This window comes from Giraffa tippelskirchi, chromosome 8 (genome assembly GCF_054371585.1).
Source record: "Giraffa tippelskirchi isolate mGirTip1 chromosome 8, T2T-mGirTip1v1.2.pri, whole genome shotgun sequence".
NCBI lineage: Eukaryota > Metazoa > Chordata > Mammalia > Artiodactyla > Giraffidae > Giraffa > Giraffa tippelskirchi.
In genome coordinates this window covers 8,876,253-8,894,545 of record NC_137282.1, presented here as the reverse complement: position 1 = coordinate 8,894,545, position 18,293 = coordinate 8,876,253, and the positions used below count along the sequence as shown (strand labels likewise).

The window sequence follows — 18,293 nt, the reverse complement described above, 5'->3', positions numbered from 1 at the left end:
ACCTACAAGCTCTGGCTTCCTCCTGCTCCATCATCTCCATTCATCCATTCATTCCCTCCCACGCTCAGACAGGTCCCAGGCACACACGCCACTCTCACAGGGCTGGACCTGCCCCCCCTTAATTCCAAATGAAGCCCCCCAACCCCCAAGGAGCACAGCCAGAGACCCCAGGAAAGTATCTCAGCCTTCTGAGACCCTACTTCTAGCTCAGCAGAATCCAATAGGCACCACCCCGACCACCACACCCCAGCTCTCAAATCATTCAACACACCCAGCCCCCTGCCAGTTGGGTTCAAAAGGTCTCTGTTTGCAGAGGAGCCTAAACTGGCCACTTCTGGACGGGCTGTGAGTGCAAGGCAGGCAGGCGTGGCCTGAGGCTGGACCCCTCTGAGCCAGGAAGGCCGCGGTGCCAGCACTAAGTGGCACTCAAGCCCCGGGAGGCCCACGACGTGGGGGCAGCTCCAGCACACACGTGGACTCTGCCAGCCCGTGGGCCTGGTGGCCCCACTGGCCGGGCTGCAAGGCCGAGTCGGCCGGGCTGCAAGGCCAAGTCCTCCGGGCTGTGGCGAGAGTGACAGCGCTGGTGACAGGCAGGCCTCGGACACCGCAGAGCTGTAGCTCAAATATTTATCGTATGCATCTGGCTTTCACACGGAATTTGCCAGTTACCAGTGTTTACCTTGGTAGAAATTCACGGGAAAACTTCGTCTGAACAGGCCCGGAGTTTATTTTACTGCCAGATAAACAACTTTCTTTGATAAATCATCCATGTGACAGTGTTCCTGAAAGACTAAACAAAGATTTCAAGTGCAATCTATAGGCCTTTGAGAAGCCTTCCAAAGCTAATGCAGGTTTAATTGGCTGCTCCAAGCAGGCTGGGGCAGAGCGAGGGCCTGACGTCTCTTTGGCCACTTGCTCTCCTTTGAAAAATAAATACGGACTGGAGCTTCTGGCTCATTTCTGCAAAACTGGAAGAAATTAGCCAATATTTAAATGCTCATTTGCTTCTGAATATGGTCTATGTTTTGGCTAACGGGCGTGTATATCACCACTATCACAACTGCTGCAGGGAAAAAAAGTGAAAAACTACCCAGAGACAGTGCTTGGGAAAAGTGGACTACCCCAAGGGCTGAAAGATCTCCCTTTTACTCAAAGCATTATGAGCAGAAAAACTCTTATCAGGAATAAGATTTCTAAAAACCACTCCAAAACAAAAGAACAAAGTTCCGTGGGCGTGTCCTGGAATTAGCAAACACTCAATCCAAGCTCCGTGTGCCCTGTGGTCATCATTGTCCAATGACTTCAGTTTTACAGCGACTTTAGGGTGTCATTTAATTAAAGCCTGGACTGCCTAACTTCTAGTATGTGTAGGGTTGCTTTTTGTTTGGTTTGCCTGGGTTTTGGTTTGTCTTTGGTTTTGTGAACTTTAGCACCTTGAAGCCATGTCAAGCTTTTTAAAGTTCTCCCAAACGGGTTTTGTGCGAAGTCTCTCTGGTTTAATCCTCTACTAACCAGAAACCCATCAGGACATTCCATTCCATTTCCTAACATTTCGTACCAAGCAAGCTGATTTTATTAGCACTCCAATCCTCCTACCGAGGCCAGTTTCCACCCTGAAACAACTCTTTCCTATAAGAAGAGATAACACGGGTCACGACTGGATCCGCTGCCATGGTCCAGGAACTGAATCCACTTGACTGACCCAATTCTCCTCCCAACACAACCACACAGGAACCACTGCCCATAGACGATGGAGACAGGCTCAGAGAGGTTAACAGACTTCCTCGCGGTCACTCCGCGTATAAAGGTGGGATTTCATCCCAGTCTCTCTGGCCCAAAGCCTGTGTTCTTTCTGCTGGACAGCACGGCTCACCTCATGACAAAGAAACCAATGGACTATGGATCCCCTCCCTGTGTCAGGCACAGACATCAGTCCTTTTATACCAGGCAGACTCTGAAAGCACCCAGTGCCCCTTCCCGGAGAGCTTCCTCTCCCACTCCTGGCAGAAAGGGAACGCGATGGGCATGAGGGGACATGAAGGAGGAAGGGTGTGGAACCCGAACCAGCTACCCACCTTAGAGTTGCTGGGAACAAAAACGGTAAGGGATGCCAGGTGGAGTGGCCTTGGGCCATCTGATGAGTAACGCCTTTATCTGTAAGCTGACAGCCCTGGACTGGCTCATCTTGAGGTCCCGTCCAGCCCATCAGATCTTCACAACGACAAAGGAGTGTGGAGGAGCAAGACGGCACCCAAGGAAATGAGTGAGCAGCCCACCTCATCTCAGCTCATCCCTTACCCCCTCCTTCCGCACCCACCCCCAGAAAGGCTCCAGGGAGCACAGGTGAACTTGAGGGTAAACCCTTCCCTGCGCCCCCTTCTCCATGACTGTTTATACACACATCGCATGATAAGGAGGACACGATGCTACGTGAAATAAGCCAGACACGTAACAGGACAAACAGTGCAGGCTTCCACTTACATGCGGTACCTGAAATCGTCAGAGTCCTAGAGACAGAAAGTAGGGGCGGGGGGGGGCGCCCCGGGACCTGGGGGGGGCGGTCAGTGCCTGGGCACAGAGTTTCAGTTTGGGATGAAGAAAAATATCCCAAGAGGGACGGTGCTGCCTGCATCACACTGCATCACAATGTGAACGTTTTGGACGCCACTGAACCAACTGTACATCTAACAGTGATGACAGGGCTGCATCTCATGTTACGTGTATTTTATCATGGTAAAGCTTCCTTTCTTTTTTTTTTTTTTAAGGAGAGCAAGGCAGTGGAGCAGAGCCACTCAACAGGAGAATCACAGGATGGCAGGTTGAAAACCATGTCAAAGGGCACCCAGACCATGCCGTTTGGCAACTGACCATCTCAAGAAATGACCTCGGCAAAGCTGCACTCATCACCAAAGAGGGGAAGTCATCACGTCCTGATCCAACAGTGCCCCCACCTAAAGCAACCATCCCAGCAGGATGCCAGACACGGGGGAGCTAGCTGGAAACAGCGCTTGGTTCTGGAGAGGTTTCAACCGAGACCCTGTGAGCTGCAGCCCCGGCTTCTCTGGTGAAGGGAGGCCTCGCTTGCCGGGGACAGAGGGCTGGGCTGGGTTAGGCTACTCCACCCCTGCCAGGACCACCAGGATGGACAGTCAGTGAGTCTGGTCGGTGTGGGGGCCCAGGCCTGGGTTCCTTACACCAGCTCATCTGCTCCTGAACAACACCGATCCTGGGTATCAGCTGCCACTTTGTGGGGAAACCAAGGCCTGGAGAGGTTCCTGAGACTTCCCAGTGTTGCCAGGTGTACGAACCGGGGCAGGAGAAATGAACTCAGCTCCCGGGGTGCTGCCCTCAGCCAGCCGTGGATCCTGGCTTCTGAGTCCTCTCTCAGTTCAGTATACGTCCTCAGGGTCGAGTATGCTAAAGACAAGTGTTGCTATGGACTTCCGCCTCATCTAAGTATTTCCTGCCAGGAGACAAGGGGAAACTCGACTCCTTTCCCAGCTTCTCCTCATGGCTCCTTGACATGGCTTTGGAGGGCAGAGTGGCACCCATCTGCCCGGGGCCTGATGCCCCCAGTCAGGCCCCCAGCTCTCCACTCTGAGTCTGTGGGTGAGCAGGGCCTCACCATCACGACCCCCCAGGCCCATTCAAGGGCTTCAAGGGCCCTCAAGGTTTCAGCCATGGTCTCTGCACAGAACAAGCCACCCCTGAGTCCCTGGAGGACTCAGGATGGACCGCAGGCTGAGAGTGGCATTGCCAGGGCACTTAAAGGCTGACTCTGTGTTTCCCTGAACATGAAATTCCACACAACTCCTTCCAACTATTACCAGATCTGTGGATGGGCTGTGTATTTCAGAGACCTTCAGGGACAACAAAAACCAGTTGCTTTCAGCCCAACAACTCCACCTGGGGTTACCCTGCCTTCATCTGTGTGTCTATTTAATTTTACTTCAACTGAGTAAATCAGAGATAAATCAACTCAACTAGATTTCTGGATATTAGGATTTGTTTGTATTTTTTAACATATGCACTCAGTCACCCAAAACAGGGCATGTACTTTCCCTCAAATTTAATAAACCAATTGCACATACTTGTTTCCAACCATAATGGAAAAGAATATGAAAAAAAATATATATATGTATATATAAAAGTATATATATGTATACGTGTATACTTATGTATATAAAGTATGTATAAGTTTATATACAAATCACTTTTCTGTACAGGGGAAATTAACACAACACTGTAAATCAGCTACACTTCTTTTTTTTAAAAAGAAGAAAACTGAAAAACAAAATAAGACCAGTGTTCCGTTTTTTGCCTACAAGGTGCATTTACTACCAGAACAATATCACTTGTCTATTCACCAAGTTTCCATAAGTACTAGTAGAATGTAATAGTAGCCAAAAAAGAGACTATTGGTCAGGTCCAAACAGACAATGGTTAGGTCCAAAAAAAAAGGCCACCCTGTACAATGAGTTGAAATGTAAGTCTAAATTATCCCAATTTGTATTCATCTGGGGATACTTTAATATTAAATAATTTTTACATTGTTTTTCTCACTTAAATACAGTCCAATCTTATGACTTAAATGTACTTGTGCCCATTTAACAATTGTGAATGCTCAGGAAAGGCACTTTATGCACACTGTAGAAAATCTAGGATTTATACTCAGAAGTGTACTTCCCATCATAATATTTTTGAAGTTAAAAAATTCCTATATTCATCTATCTTTGTGGGTGATGCATCCTAAAATCAAGCTGTAGTTACTTAACAGAAAATCAGCTGGAAATTAAACCACTTAAAAAAAAAAAAAAAAGAAGGCCAATTTCCATCTCCCAGTCATATCCTGTCTTCCATACATGAGTCCAACAAACTTTTATTTTATGTCTTTGGAACTGTGCAATTGTCGATTTAAGTACACACAGGCCTTGTTTTGTTCATTCTAAGACACAGATTCTTTTCACATTTTAACACGAAGGATGTGTCCCCCTGTAGGCAAGTGATGGACGCACATGTGATAGACGGCACATCTCGCAATCAATGGGTGTCTTACATTAGGTAAAATATGGTACCAGAGACAGACCCTGCTCTCAAGCAGCTTACAGACGCTGCAATTACCCTGCTGGCAGCTACATCTCCTCCTCTGCAGGAGGAAGCCCAAGGTTTGGCTTGGAAAGGCCGAGCCTACTTTTTGCGAGTAATCAAACATTCCGAGTAAAACTCTGCGCCTCCAAACAGTAGCCCAGCCAAGACACCTTGAAAGCAGAGTGAGGAAGAGTGAGAACAAATTCGAGAAGGTCCAGGAATCGCCGAGAATGTTTCTTCTAGGAAATACTCCCAAATGCTCATGGTGAGAGCCGTTTTTTGTTTTCCTTCCTCTTTGACTCAGTTTAGTGTTGCAATGTACAGTTTTACTCTTTGTGAGGAAACATATAAATGAAAAAAAAAAATGTTCAGAAGGCAAGAAAAATTTCTAGGGGGGCCAAGAAATCTTTTTCCACAGCCAGAAAATACTGGACTAACAAAGCAGCCACCTGAACTCTCAGAAAAGAAGAAGCCAGCACAAGAGGAAGCTGTGAACTGTCTTAGCAGAAGTATACGATTCTGCCCGTTTCTAGCAGAAAAGCTTAAGCGTGTTTACGGATCCAGAAGCTCTGAGAGAGTGGCCAGAGGCGGGGGTCCTAGCCCCACAGCCATCATAAATCAGACCCTCCCATCCCCAGGATAAGCTGGGCTGAAGGAAAGATGGTTATGGGCGCTGAGCTGTTAACAGCAGGATTACTAAGTGTGGCAGCTCGCAAAGAATATATTGACCCCGTCGAAGAGAAAACAGCGGCACCCTGTTGTCACGGAGCAGGAAAAGCAGACCCAGAGCAAGCAGCGGGAGCCAGGCGTCCTGAATGGAGCCCAGCAGGCACCCTGGCCGCCACGCTGAATTCAGAACCTCTGCCCTGGCTAACTTTTGCTGCCACACATCTGGGGCTTGATCCGGGCTGATCCAGCTGCATTCCTGAGCATCAACCCACAGGTGTTTCTACTGAGGCTTTTCCCTGTCGGTGGGGGGGGGGGAGGAATGTACTGTCAACAGCGGAGGTATAGTGGAGGGGTGGAGAGAACGAGGGGGCAGGCAGAGCTTCGAGAGTCACAATCGCACCTCCCGGGGAGGCGGTAATGGGCCCAGCAAGCAGTCTGACGGTGACCGCTGGCAGGAGAGGGCTCGGGAGTGCTGACCCCGAAGGAATGTATCCCTTGTTCCCCGAGCTCCCAAAGAGCCTTCCAACAAGCTGATGTCTTCCCACCAGGGATGTCAAGGCCGCTTAATGCAAAGTTTGATCCCTCGAGTGGGGAGTAAAGCATTCTTTTTCTTCTCGGCTGTGTATCAGCTTGCCTCGCTGCATTTCTTTGTCTCCTAACTGAATCCCATCAGCGTGGCTCACTGCCTCCCTCACTTGAAATGAGCTGAGCTAGGAAACAAGTTTCTCAACAAGGCTGCATTCTCCAGGGTGCTGAGGAGGGCAGAGCTGAACTCAGCCCCTGCAGAGAGAGAGAGAAAAAAATATCCTCTCTATTGCCTTATGAGAATACAATACACACACACACACACACACACACACACACACACACACACACACAAACCATAAAATTCTCTCCTGCATCCAGATAGGGAAGTCTGGCGTCCAGCCCCGAGGCTGTTCATCTTAAGTGGGAAAGGCAGCATGTCAGAAAAAGAACACCAGGGAAGCAGGTCAGATTCCTTCTTTGTGAAATAAGTGGACTTGATAGGATGACCCAGAGGACCCAGGAGAACTCCAGAGTTCTATGCACTCAAGAAGGAAATCATCTCTGGGTGAAAGGAACACAGTCCCAAACTGCTAATCAGATTGGCTAAGCCCAGACTGGTTATGAAAATAAGACACACTCCTCGAGCCCCCGCACTCAGGGGCAGATGGCCAGCCAACCCACTGGGCACCCACTGGGTCGTGGGGAGGATTCATCTCCCCAGGGCGGTTACCCCAGCCCCCTGCAGACCCTTGCCCTTCACTCAAAGGTCAGCTTTCACATTCACATTTGCCTCTTCAGCCCACGCCTAGGGAATGACTCTAGATTAACGAGCTGCCACAAAGCCCCTCAACAAACTCAGGTTGGTGAGTTCCAGGGAATCAGAGCCGGAAGACAAATGATTCTCTTCCCAAAGCGCCAGCACATCTTTTGCCCTGCATCGCCAACAGCGCCCCTTTCAGGCGGCGAGTTGTATGACTCCACGATTCTCTAGGAAACGACCGATTCACATTTGGTCCGGGTTAAAAATGAATTTTTTTTAAAATTAAATCTTCAGCTATGCTAGGTCCATATTTGGGGACATGGAGTCTGGCATAGAGCTCTGAGCTCAAGAAATGCTGAATGACCGACTCGACGCGTGAATCAGTGACCAGGCACCGCCTCCTTCGCACACGGGGTCCCGGGAGATGGGATCCCAGCATCGAGCATCCGCTCATACACTACCTTTCAGAGATGGCTCTAATAGGATTCCCTGGATTTGCTGAGACGTCAGGGAGTCAACTTCTCAGAGTGTGGTGATTTACACTATCAGAAGGGGGTTGGTGAAATCTAAAAGCGGCCGCTGAGTATTATCCGACCCCTCTGCCCAACCCCCACCCCGGCCCCCGACCCCCTCTCACTCCCACGCACCTCCCACCGCGCCCCCACCCCCGCCCTGCACAGAGAAGGATGCTTTGGGATGACGGCTGCATGCAAGCTGATCCTTAATGCCCCTCCCCCCTACCTTTTGCAGCAAAAGGTTTCTGGTGAGGACTTCTGAGAGATTTTATTTATGGCCTTTTACTCAATGCCCAAATGCCTCTTTGAGAAGGAATCTTGTGTCATCTGAGGAAGCTAAGCTTGTCGCTCCAGCAGGTGAGGGGCCATGCAGACCCACCAGCCTCGCTGGGCGTTGGGGTCCCCTTGATGGAGCAAGAATGTGAGCCTCAGGAAGCAAGTGTCACCCAGTCAGACAGAAGAAGGGTCATCAGAGTTTGTAAACACTGCTGCAGGTGCTGTCTACAATTTATTTGAAATTCATTTAAAATGGCAACCAGAACAAAGGACGCGACTCAAACACAAGCGGCAGAAGGCAGGGCAGACAAACCTTCCTAGAGCTCGTCCACCAAGAACCAAAGAGGCAGGTAGAGAGACTTAATGCAGAAATAGGGCATGAAAAACGTGTGCATTCTCAAGGAGCTCTCTGGGCCAACTCCTGCCTGCAGTCACGATGACAAATGCCCTGAGACTACAAGTGTCACATGTACCGTTTCCTTCAGCTTTACATGTGTGCAGCTCTTCAACAGCACTCTGTCAGCATAAGGCCCTTTCATGCGTGTTACTATGCTTGGTTAATGAAAACCCACAATAGGTAGCCCTGGATGGACATAAAGATTCCCTTTACCTACCATTTACACTTTTCCTGGGAGGAATTCTGTAAGAGATCCAGCCTCAGGGACACCATGGCTGGAATCGTGAGAACTGGTCCTTAGCAAAACAGCCCTGAGTGTTAAGTCACTCAGTCCTGTCTGACTCTTTGTGACCCCATGGGCTGTAGCTCACCAGGCTCCTCTGTCCATGGAATTCTCCAGGCAAGGATACTGGAGTGGGTTGCCATTCCCTTCTCCAGGGGATCTCCCAACCCACGGATCGAACCCAGGCCTCCTGCACTGCAGACACTCTTTACTGTCTGAGCCACCAGGGAAGCCCATTACATGTTTCCTGGGAGGAATTCTGTAACAAATCCAGCCTTCAGGACACGATGGCTGGAATCGTGAGAACGTGTCCTTAGCAAAACAGCCCCAGCCGCCTCTATTTTGTATGTCAGCTCCATGCAAAACAGAGGCAGGCTGAAGGGAGTCGACTTTTCAAAAGGATGCAGTTCATGTCTACTTTTCCAGAGGACACACTCCTGAGGTGTCAGAGGCTCCATCTTCTGAGGAGCAGATGACAGTGACCACCCTTGAAAGGTCCCCTGAGATCAGGCCCCAGGCCCATATCCAGCCCTCCTCCTGGGGCTGCAAATGTGGACCCAGAATTCCCTTTTAGCCTAGAGAGATTTGGGAAGAAGGGAGGGAAATTCCCCCCACTGTGGGGATGTCATTTTACTTGCCAGGAAGCCCCCGAGAGCCCCTGCCCCCATGGCCCTAAACGCCAATGACCCCCCTCCCCGATCCTGGGTGGCGTGGTGCTGACACCTAGGGGTGGATGGAAAAAGAGCCACGCGGGAGGCCGGCCCAGCAGCCTGGTTTTCCCCCAGCTTGCCCCAAATCTGCCTCCCTCTACTCCCAGAGAAGTTCCTCCCAAACCCACCCAGTGATCCCACAGACGGAAAGGCAGAAGCCAAGTTTGACCTTTTATAAAAAGCAGCCAGTTCCCCACCCTATCAGCCTGAGGAAAGCAGCTGTCTGGGGAGGATGGAGGGAGAGAACACTCATCTCCAAAAAGAAGCTCCAAAGGGTTCTGCTCCAGGGACTCAGACCGGGAGGAGCCAGGGATGCCCAACCTCCCAGAGGCAGCCTGGGCCGCTTTCTTACCAAACTCGCTGGCACAGAGATGCTCGATTATGGCTTCGGATTTCAGCTCATTGTCACATGGAGGACACACAGTCGTGCCTAGGAAAGGAAAGGGGAGGACAGAAGCTGAGTGATGGGGGGCAAGGATGCTGGAGGAACTGCCCCCGGGGCAGACAGAGATGAGCCTCGGGACCAGGCTGGAGAGGGGTAACGGTCTTCTGGAATTTCTGAAAGACAATCCCAGAAAAGACGAGTCCTGGAAACCAAGGCAGACATCGAGTTCCTTGAAAATTCAGGGACTAGAGCTACTGAATATGGTACAGCTATTCAGATCAACATTACCTGGGGCTGAATGGGGCAGGTCCTATGAATCGTGTCTTGATGTGGTGGGTCCCTGGGAAAAGCCGACTTGTAACCAAACACTTCTACCTGTTTTTTTTTGTTTGTTTTCTGTTTTCTCCCCTCCCCTTGAAATACCTGCCTGATTCCTGCCCCATTCCTATTCCCAAGCTCCCCGATCCATCTGACCAGCTCTCCATGAGCCAAGAAAGAAAATCAGCCAGACTCACAACGTCCAGCCACAGGCCCTGAACACCCCTGCCCAGAAGGGCCGCTGCAGTGAGATCCTGCGGGGTGGGGAGCAGGAGAAGCTGGGTGGGGGCTGGGGGGCTGCTGCCAAATGGAAGGACTGAGTGGGATGGGGAGACCCTCTGTTGGCGTTTTCACACCGTGAAGGGCTTTGAAGAGGAGGTGTGTGTGCTGCAGGCATGGGGGAACTGGAGGCGGCTAGGCCCCGGGGGGAGGAAGCTTTGGAAGCCAGGGCCAGCGGAGCCTCCCGGCCAAATGCTGCAGATGCTGGAGGGGCCCTCCCCTGGGAGGTAAAGGGGCACCGTGGAAGAGCTGGGAGAAAGCCACCCAGTGGAATCGCCAGAAGGGGAGGCGGCTTGTCACCGCCACCGCCATCCCACCATCCCACTGTCAGCATCAGCATCATCTCCATCATCTATCAGACATCTTGGAGTTTTATCCAGGATGTAGGAAAGCTTGAGCACATCCTAAGGGGCCCCCATCCAGCACAGCACTGGAGGCCATGAGCTTTGGGGAAGTCACAAAGGAGGAAGGTGTGCTGAGCGACCTCCACTCCCGTTAAGGCTCTTCTTCCTCCCCTCCCCCTCCCTCTCCCTCTCCCTCTCCGTGGCTCCTACGGCGGCTGCAGCATCTCTTTCGCCCTAGAGCACTTCTGTGGTCCAGAGAAATGGGCAGAGCCTCCCACAGCGGACAGGGCGTCAGCTACAGCACGGAGTCAGCTACAGCACTCCAGGGCCAGTGCCGCTCCCCAGGACACAGCTGGTCCCCAGCACCTGGGAGCGGATGCCTGACCATGCCCCGCTTCCAGGCAGGGTCCCTGTGAGGCCCAGCAGAGGCCACATGCTTTAGTCTTTGCTGGCAGACCCCTCTCCCACCTTGACTCTGGGCCCAGGGCCACGCACTGTCCAGACTCCTTCAGTAGCAGGAACCACGGCCGCACTCCAAGCAGAAGACAGTGGGACTATCTTTGGACCCAGAGGCTGGAACTATGCTTCTCAGCCGGAACTTAAGATCGGATTCCAGAGGTCGTGTTTCTGACAAAAGGGAAACGCTTACCCGGAATTGTGCATTCTGGTTCTGGTTTCCATGGGCAGAAAAGTGGAAAGGAAATCCCACCGTATGGGAGGGACCGTGGTACCCGCCTGGGGAGTGTGGACTGTGCTGGGGGGCTTTCCTAGTTTGGGTTAAAAAAAATTTTAATGGAAGTTATCAATTTCAATGAATATAATCTGGCCAAACAAGCGGCAGGCAGGACTATCCGAATACAAACACCGGGTGCCCTTGGCTCACGCACACCACCTTGCCTGGACACCCTGAGTTCCCCAACCTGACTGGCAGCCCAGGGCTCTGGACACCACTCGGGCATTGTTCTCAGTCCCATGGCCACATCTGGCCCTCAGCATCTCCCGGGGGGGGCAGGAGCTGGCTGGGGTGAGCTCTGTGCATCTTCCCCAGTCCGCCTCTCAGCCAGCTCCGTAGGGCAGTACTAATCTGTGGCCTCTCCGGATTGTGCCAGGGCGGGGGGCGGGGGGAGGGAGGCAGGAGGAAACCTGAGCACAAAAAATCAAACCCACCCAGCCAGTCATCCATCAGAGAGGCAGGACGAAATGGCTGTTTTCAGATACATTTAAAATGTTCCAAGTGAAAGAAACAAAAACCAAAAGGTGTTGCGTTTCACCAATATTTAAGGCGAAGAGTGCAACACTGGGATCAGAAACACGTGGGTTTTTTTTAAATCAATGCACACACATGCACACAGTACACACACACACACACATATACACACAGCAGGTCTTCCCTGGCCAGCTCCTCAATACAGGGAAGGGACCCTAAGGAAGGCTCTCGGGAAGAAAGAGGCACCGTGGCCTCTGCAATCTGTGCCTGAAACAGTCAGGCTGATTTAACACACAACATGCCTAAACAACAATAAAATAAAACTAAAAGTATGTGCTCGTTCATGGAGCCTGAATCAGTAAAACCTGGCAGGGAGGAGGAATGACAATGTATCGGCCTGGGAGTGCACGGGTCTAATGCAAGTGCAAGATTGAGAAATAACTTTTCTGGGGAAAAAAAAAAAGTGCCTCTCCCATAACCGATGCTGAAGCAGCTGGAGCCTCAGCTTTTTGGGGGTGCAGGGGAGCCTCCTTTGACTCATCTCATTATCAAGTTTATCTTAAATGATGTGTGGCCCCAAAGGCCTGCCCCAGTACCCTAAACAGTACTTGCCCCAGTATGTGAACAGAAGCCAGCCAGCCGGCATTCGGAGACACGTCACTGCTGTGAAAATCCCATTTTAATTTTACAGAATAAAAAGAAATAAAGAATAAAAGTGGGGCATGTGTACTTGGTCGCCTCCAAAAGTACCAGTTCTTATTCTGGAGGCATGAGCCATAAGGGATGGGGACCAGGAGTCTGGTCTCTCCCCCTGACATACGTGCACACACACACATCCCTCCCACTTCCAGCCTCAGCTGACAGCAGTGGCCACGCAGCCCCAGGGGACGCCTTTTGGGGGTTCCTCCCACTGAAGGGGCTGCAGTCCCGGGTAGGAGCAGTGCCTCCCGCAGAACCTGTCATCAAAAACATGGTGGGGAGAACCAGGTCCCAAGTTCCACCCCAGACTTGTCCCTTCCCGGCTGCGTGGCTGGTCCAGAGTGGGCTACCTGAGCGCTCCTGGGACAGAGGGAGGAGGGGAGATGGTGCAAAGGGCAGACTTTGGGAGGGGGCCAAGGGGGGTGGCAGCCAAGGAGTTAATGGCTCCAAAAAGACAGCATGGATTTTGGTTTCCTTCCCCTCAACCACCCCTGCCTCTGGGGGGTCAAGCGGAGAGGATTCTTGTTTGTGCATAAGGAGGCACCCCAGCCAGTCCCCCCACCTGCCAGTCCCCTTGGAAGGTTTCTGTCGCCTCTTGTACCAGACAGGGGCAGCTGGGGGTGGGCACTGCCCCAGCAGAACTGGCCGAGGTCTCTGGGGGTAGGGCTGGGCTTCTCTCCCGGGAGGGGAGAAGGAAAATCTGTGGGTTCTATCTGGACACAACGCCAAGGGCTTAGTCTGCCCCAGGTACCGGCAGCATCTCCCCGAAGGTGAACCCCGTGCGCACCTCCAGGAAGGGCGAGCATGGGGCCCAGACCTCGGGCTGTTGACCTGTCCACCCACCGAGCCCATCTCCACGCACCCACTCTGGACCTATCTCCGCCCTCCCTGAAATAAGCAAAGGCATTCAAATTTCAGGGTGCCCTTCCTCGGACTACCCCACCCTCACTCTGGGGAGCCTGCCCGGCGGGAGACATTCCTCCTCCGGCATCACTTGGAGATAAGCTGAGCCAGCAAGCAACAGGTTTTTCCACCCCCACCCCCCCTCAACACCTTAAGCGCTTTCCTCCAAAAGCCCTGGAGACGCGGGTCCTGTGCTGGGTGCCCTGGGTACATGGCTGCCCACCTCTGATCACTGGCAGCTTTTGAGCCTCAACTCTGCTTCCGAAGAAGTCGGAGTTGAATTCATTCCTCTAAAACTCAGGCGACCGTGCTGGGGTGTTGGTTTGTTGGGGATTTTCTTTTTCTTCTTTTGGCTTGTTAACTTGTTTTGCTCCATCTTGTGGCCTGGGGGTAGGGGGTGGCGGGGTGATATGCCTTCCTCCCCCCGTCAAGAGCCGCCCTTTAAGCGGGAGGGGGTTCCGAGAAAAACCTCCTGTCCATCCCCGGGGCTGTTAGGAAAGTCTTCAATTTGCGGTCCCCGCTCCCTAAGGAGAGCGGAACAATGAGCTAATGACAATTTTATCTTTCTAATTATCCGAGGATTTGTGTGAATGGGAGAAGCAGGGGGTATGCAAGAATGAGGGAGAAGAGTCTTTCCACCCACCCCCCTCCCTCAAGTCTCCCGAAGCTGTTACCTGAAAGAAGGAAACAGAAAGCCTTGCAGTTTCTAAACTTTTTTCCTCGGCTCGTTTTGCGCCAGTCCGGGAGCTACTTGGCTGAAAGACTAGCTAAGAAAAGCGTTTAAAAAAAAAAAAAAAAAAATCCTCCTCGAACCTAAGAATATAAACAAAGCTGCACCTTAGCATTTGCTCGGCCTTCCTGAGCTTTCCAGATTCAGAGTTTGGGTTGTGTTTCCCGCCCCGGGGCTCATCTCGTCTGGGGGATTCAAAGCTCCGATGGGGACTCGGTTCCCTCCCCGGGGAGAAAAGCGCTCTCCTGGGACCCGGAGCTAAAGCTTTGTTTCCTGGAAACTGGATTCCCAGGGCAGCGGCTCCACGACCCGGAGCGGGTGCGCGCGCGGGGCTGCCCCGCCGGGCACCACCTCGGACTGGCTGGTAGCTGTCGAGGCCGTCGGGCAGGGCCGAGGGCACGTCCCCAGGCCCGGGGCGCAGCCCGGGGGACCCCCGCCTCACCTTGGGGCTTGGAGGCCTCGGTAGCGTTGGGCGGGGTCATGGCGATGCAGACGTCGCCCTCGGGGAACTTGTCGCACTTGAGCATCTCGGGCCAGTAGAAGCCGAAAAACTGCATGACCGGCTCGCACGAGTCGCGCACGGCCTCGCAGAGCCAGCGGCACGGGTAGATGGGCCGGTCCAGGCAGACGGGCGCGAAGAGCGAGCACAGGAAGACCTGGGTGCCGATGTGGCAGTTCTTGTTGAGCAGGGGCACCCAGCTGCTGGCCTGCTGCTTCACCTCGGCCATGGTCTCGTGCTCCAGCAGGTTGGGCAGCACCATCCTCTTGTAGCCCACGTTGTGGCACAGCCGCAGGTCGGCCGGGATGTCCACGCACTGCGGCGGCTTGGTGTAGAAGCGCCCGCTCTGGTAGGCGCCGATGTCCGACTGGAAGCTCACGTAGTCGTACTCGCTGGCCGAGCCCGCGGCCAGGAGCCCGGCCGCCAGCGCCAGCAGCGCGCCCGCCGCGGCCCAGCGCCCGCCGCCCATGCTCGGCGTCCCGGCCCCCGCGACGCGGGGCGTCCTCGGTGGTCTCCCTGCGCGCGTCCCGCCGCGAACTTGCAGGAGCCCCCCCGCCCCACCCCGCACCCCCCGGCTCCGGGGACAAAAGGCGCCGTCCGCACCCGCGCCCGGCTGGGCGGCCGCGCGCTCCTGCCCAGCGCTGGCGGGGCGGCCCAGGAGAGCTGCGCGGGGAGGCGAGCGCGCGGCCCGAGTGCGGCCCAGGCGCCCGAGGCGGCGGGACCCGAGTGCCCGGCGCTCCCGCGGCCGAGCCCTCCGAGCCGTGCTGGCCAATCAGCGCCGGCCGCCGGGAGCGCTCCGGGCCCGCCCGTCAGTCACCCGCGCGGCCGGCCAATCGGCTCGCGGGCGGGAGGGCTCGGCTCCCCAGAACTCAGCGGAGGTCAACACCCCTTAAAAAACAAAACCAAAAAAAAAATAAATAAATAAATAGAAGAAGGAAGAAGGGGGGAAAAACGAGGAAAGACAAAAAAAGAAAGAAAGAAAAAAGGGAGAGAGGGGATGGAGAGAAGCGTGCGGAGGGTAAAAGGATGCGCAACGCTGCAGCTAGCTTGAGTCAGATCTCAGGAAAGCAAGGACGCTTAACAGTACTTGCAAGTCCCTGAGATAATCAAGGCTTTTTTTTTTTTTCTTTTTGACACTTTTCCCTAACTTAACGCAGCAGCAGACTGCTTTCTCGGTGTTGTTCTCTGTGTACGGGAAGCGGCCGTTGCCGGCGGACCCGGGCTCGGGAAGGCTGTAGCGAGGGAGGTCTGCCTTTCCATGCCCGCCCGGCGGGGCTCGGCTCCCGCAAAGACTCGGGGGAAGGTGGAGTCCGGCTGTTTGCTGGCTTTAAAAGGCAGCCGCGTTTCCAGGTGGGACGACCGGATGATAGCCCTCTGACAGTCCCGAGGCAGTGTGGAAGGGAAGGGTGCGCACAAAGGTGTTGATTTGGAGAGGACAGTTGTTTTTTTTGTTTGATTTTTAGAGAAAAAGAAGAAGGGGAAAAAGAGCCCCGCTCAAGGCCCAGCCCGACAGCACGTCTGTGTGTGCACGCATATGCACATTGACATGTTTGTGGTCTAGAAAGCCAAAACATTAAAAACACATGTGCACTTATCAGCGTGGCTTGTGTAAATATCAAGTCCATCACTCAGGCACACATGCTACATTCAGAGCCGGCCCAGGAACCTCAAGTCAAAAACCAAGGGTTCCTGTTCAAACAGAAGGTGAGAGAGAAGTCCCAGCAGAAACAGCCCATTCTTTCCATCCAGCCCACCCCCTGCACCTCCAACTACCCGGGGAACAGAGAGTGGTCCCCCTGCCACCCTCTACCTCAGAGTCCCTGGGAATTCTTTGTAATGAGGCCCAAGCTCCAGAAAGCTGGGAGTGTGACCACGACCAACCCCAGGGACAGGCAAGAGCAACAGCTGTCCCTGAGGTTGGCTGGGTCTCCACACTGCCTGTGTCCCGAAATGTGGGGTGGAGAAGGGGTGCAGAGAAGGCTGCAGACCGCATCTGGGCGGTGTAGCAACACCCCAGGTGGCAAATGGGCCACAGAGCCCCAAGCTGAAGGCAGACACAGGAGGAGGCGCTGCCTTGCTGGAGGAAGCTGACTTTGGACCCTGCAGACCACATTTCTTGATGGACAGATTCCAAGCCAAACGATTTGAGTTTTTCAATGAAGAGAGGCTCTTAAACAGTCCTGCGCCTAAAGACATAGTGATGCCACTGCGCACCCGGGAGCGTGTGCCGGTGGTCAACTTCTCCATCATTTCTAAGCCGATGAAAGGTGCTCTAAAGCAAGAGGGGCAATGTGGAGGAAAAGAGATGGGGGGAGAGCAAGACTCCTTCTGGTGGCAAAGGGTTAATCCCTCAACAATTGGTAATGCTCAGCCCAGAAGCTGGGGAAGACATTCCTCACAGACAGAGAAGAGACCGCAGGAAACCAGGCAACTGTGTCTCAATTCAAGGGGCAGTTAGAGAAAAATGCAGTTTGGTAGGGGTCCTTTTCTCTCCTCTAGGCAGGCCCTCGGTCCCAAGGCAAATGTGTCTGTTTACTCCCCGCAAAGAGTTGTGTTAGCAGATAACATCGTGTCACCTCTGGATGCAGGCTTCGCCCTGCCCTCACTCATGTCTGTACTGTTTCCCCAAATGGTGGAAGGACCTGTACGTCTGTCCCATATGAAAATTCGGAAAATTAGTTCATGGGACTGCTCCTCCACCAATGCTTGGGGGTCTCGAGTCAGGAATAAATGTCACAATTCCATTCATGGGAGGGCCTAGCCTAGGTCTGGTTGTTTTCGATTGATCACCCCCAAACGGTCTCAGTGAGAGGCCTCTTGGGGCACCCAGGAACATGACTGTCCCAAGAAATACAGGGGGTGTGAGTGCAACTAAGCCCCCAGAATCTTAAACTCAGTGTGTTTCTGGCTCCTCCCAAGGCCCAGCTGGAAAGGCAGGGCCCAAGTCTCAGTCCCACTGACAGACTTGAACCCACACCGAGGCTAGGCTTCTACAGTCTGCAATGCTTAGAGTCATTTCACGGATGTCCCTGGTGGCTCAGAATCTGCCTTCAGTGTGGGAGACCTTGGTTCCATCCCTTGATTGGGAGGATCCCCTGGAGGAGGGCATGGCAACCCACTCCAGTATTCTGGCCTGGAGAATCCCCGTGGACAGAGGAGCCTGGTAGGCTGCAGTCCATGGGGTTGCAAGGAGACTGGGTTACAAAGAGACTGTCAGCCCCAGTCAGTTCTCATACTGTAAGGCAGCGCCAGGCAGAATAGCCTGAACACTCGGTATTTTAGAGGTGAATGCAGCTGTTGGGGTTTTGCGGGACAGGGAAAGGGGGAGTTGTCCTTTGTCATGTTGTCAAAACTTTGCACTTCAAAACCCAGTCTCCCTTCCTCTAGGCAAGAATTTGTGTGTGTGTGTGTGTGTGTGTAGAGGAGAAAGTTCTAGAAAAAAGAGTCTTTAAATATGTTATTGACATGACAGAGATCTCAGAAACCAGGGGTCTCCAGAATGGGATCGTGAACCAGGAGGCACACCTTTCCTTCTTGAATGAACAGGGGCAAAATATACCTTCACATTTGTGTTTTTCATTTCAAATAAGTTCTTATTTTTCCCACCCTGCCAGATGCTTGTACAAGAACATCAGAAGTACATCCCCTGTTGCCTCAAGTCCCCAGCTTAAGGAGGCATTCTTCAGCCTTCCCATCGCCCAAA

At 53.2% G+C, this 18,293-nt stretch overlaps 1 protein-coding gene across 1 annotated transcript in view; it reads right to left on the bottom strand.

Moving 5' to 3' along the window:
* Positions 1-15,293, bottom strand: part of SFRP1 (secreted frizzled related protein 1) — a 41,630-nt gene extending 26,337 nt beyond the window's left edge. Inside the window, exons 1-2 of the mRNA XM_081517732.1 lie at positions 14,534-15,293; positions 9,579-9,656 (exon numbers count right to left, since the gene is read on the bottom strand). Coding sequence (XP_081373858.1) covers positions 9,579-9,656; positions 14,534-15,059 — 604 coding nt within the window. The 5' untranslated portion in view covers positions 15,060-15,293. The remainder of the gene's footprint in view (positions 1-9,578; positions 9,657-14,533) is intronic.
* Between the last annotated feature and the right edge of the window lie 3,000 nt (positions 15,294-18,293).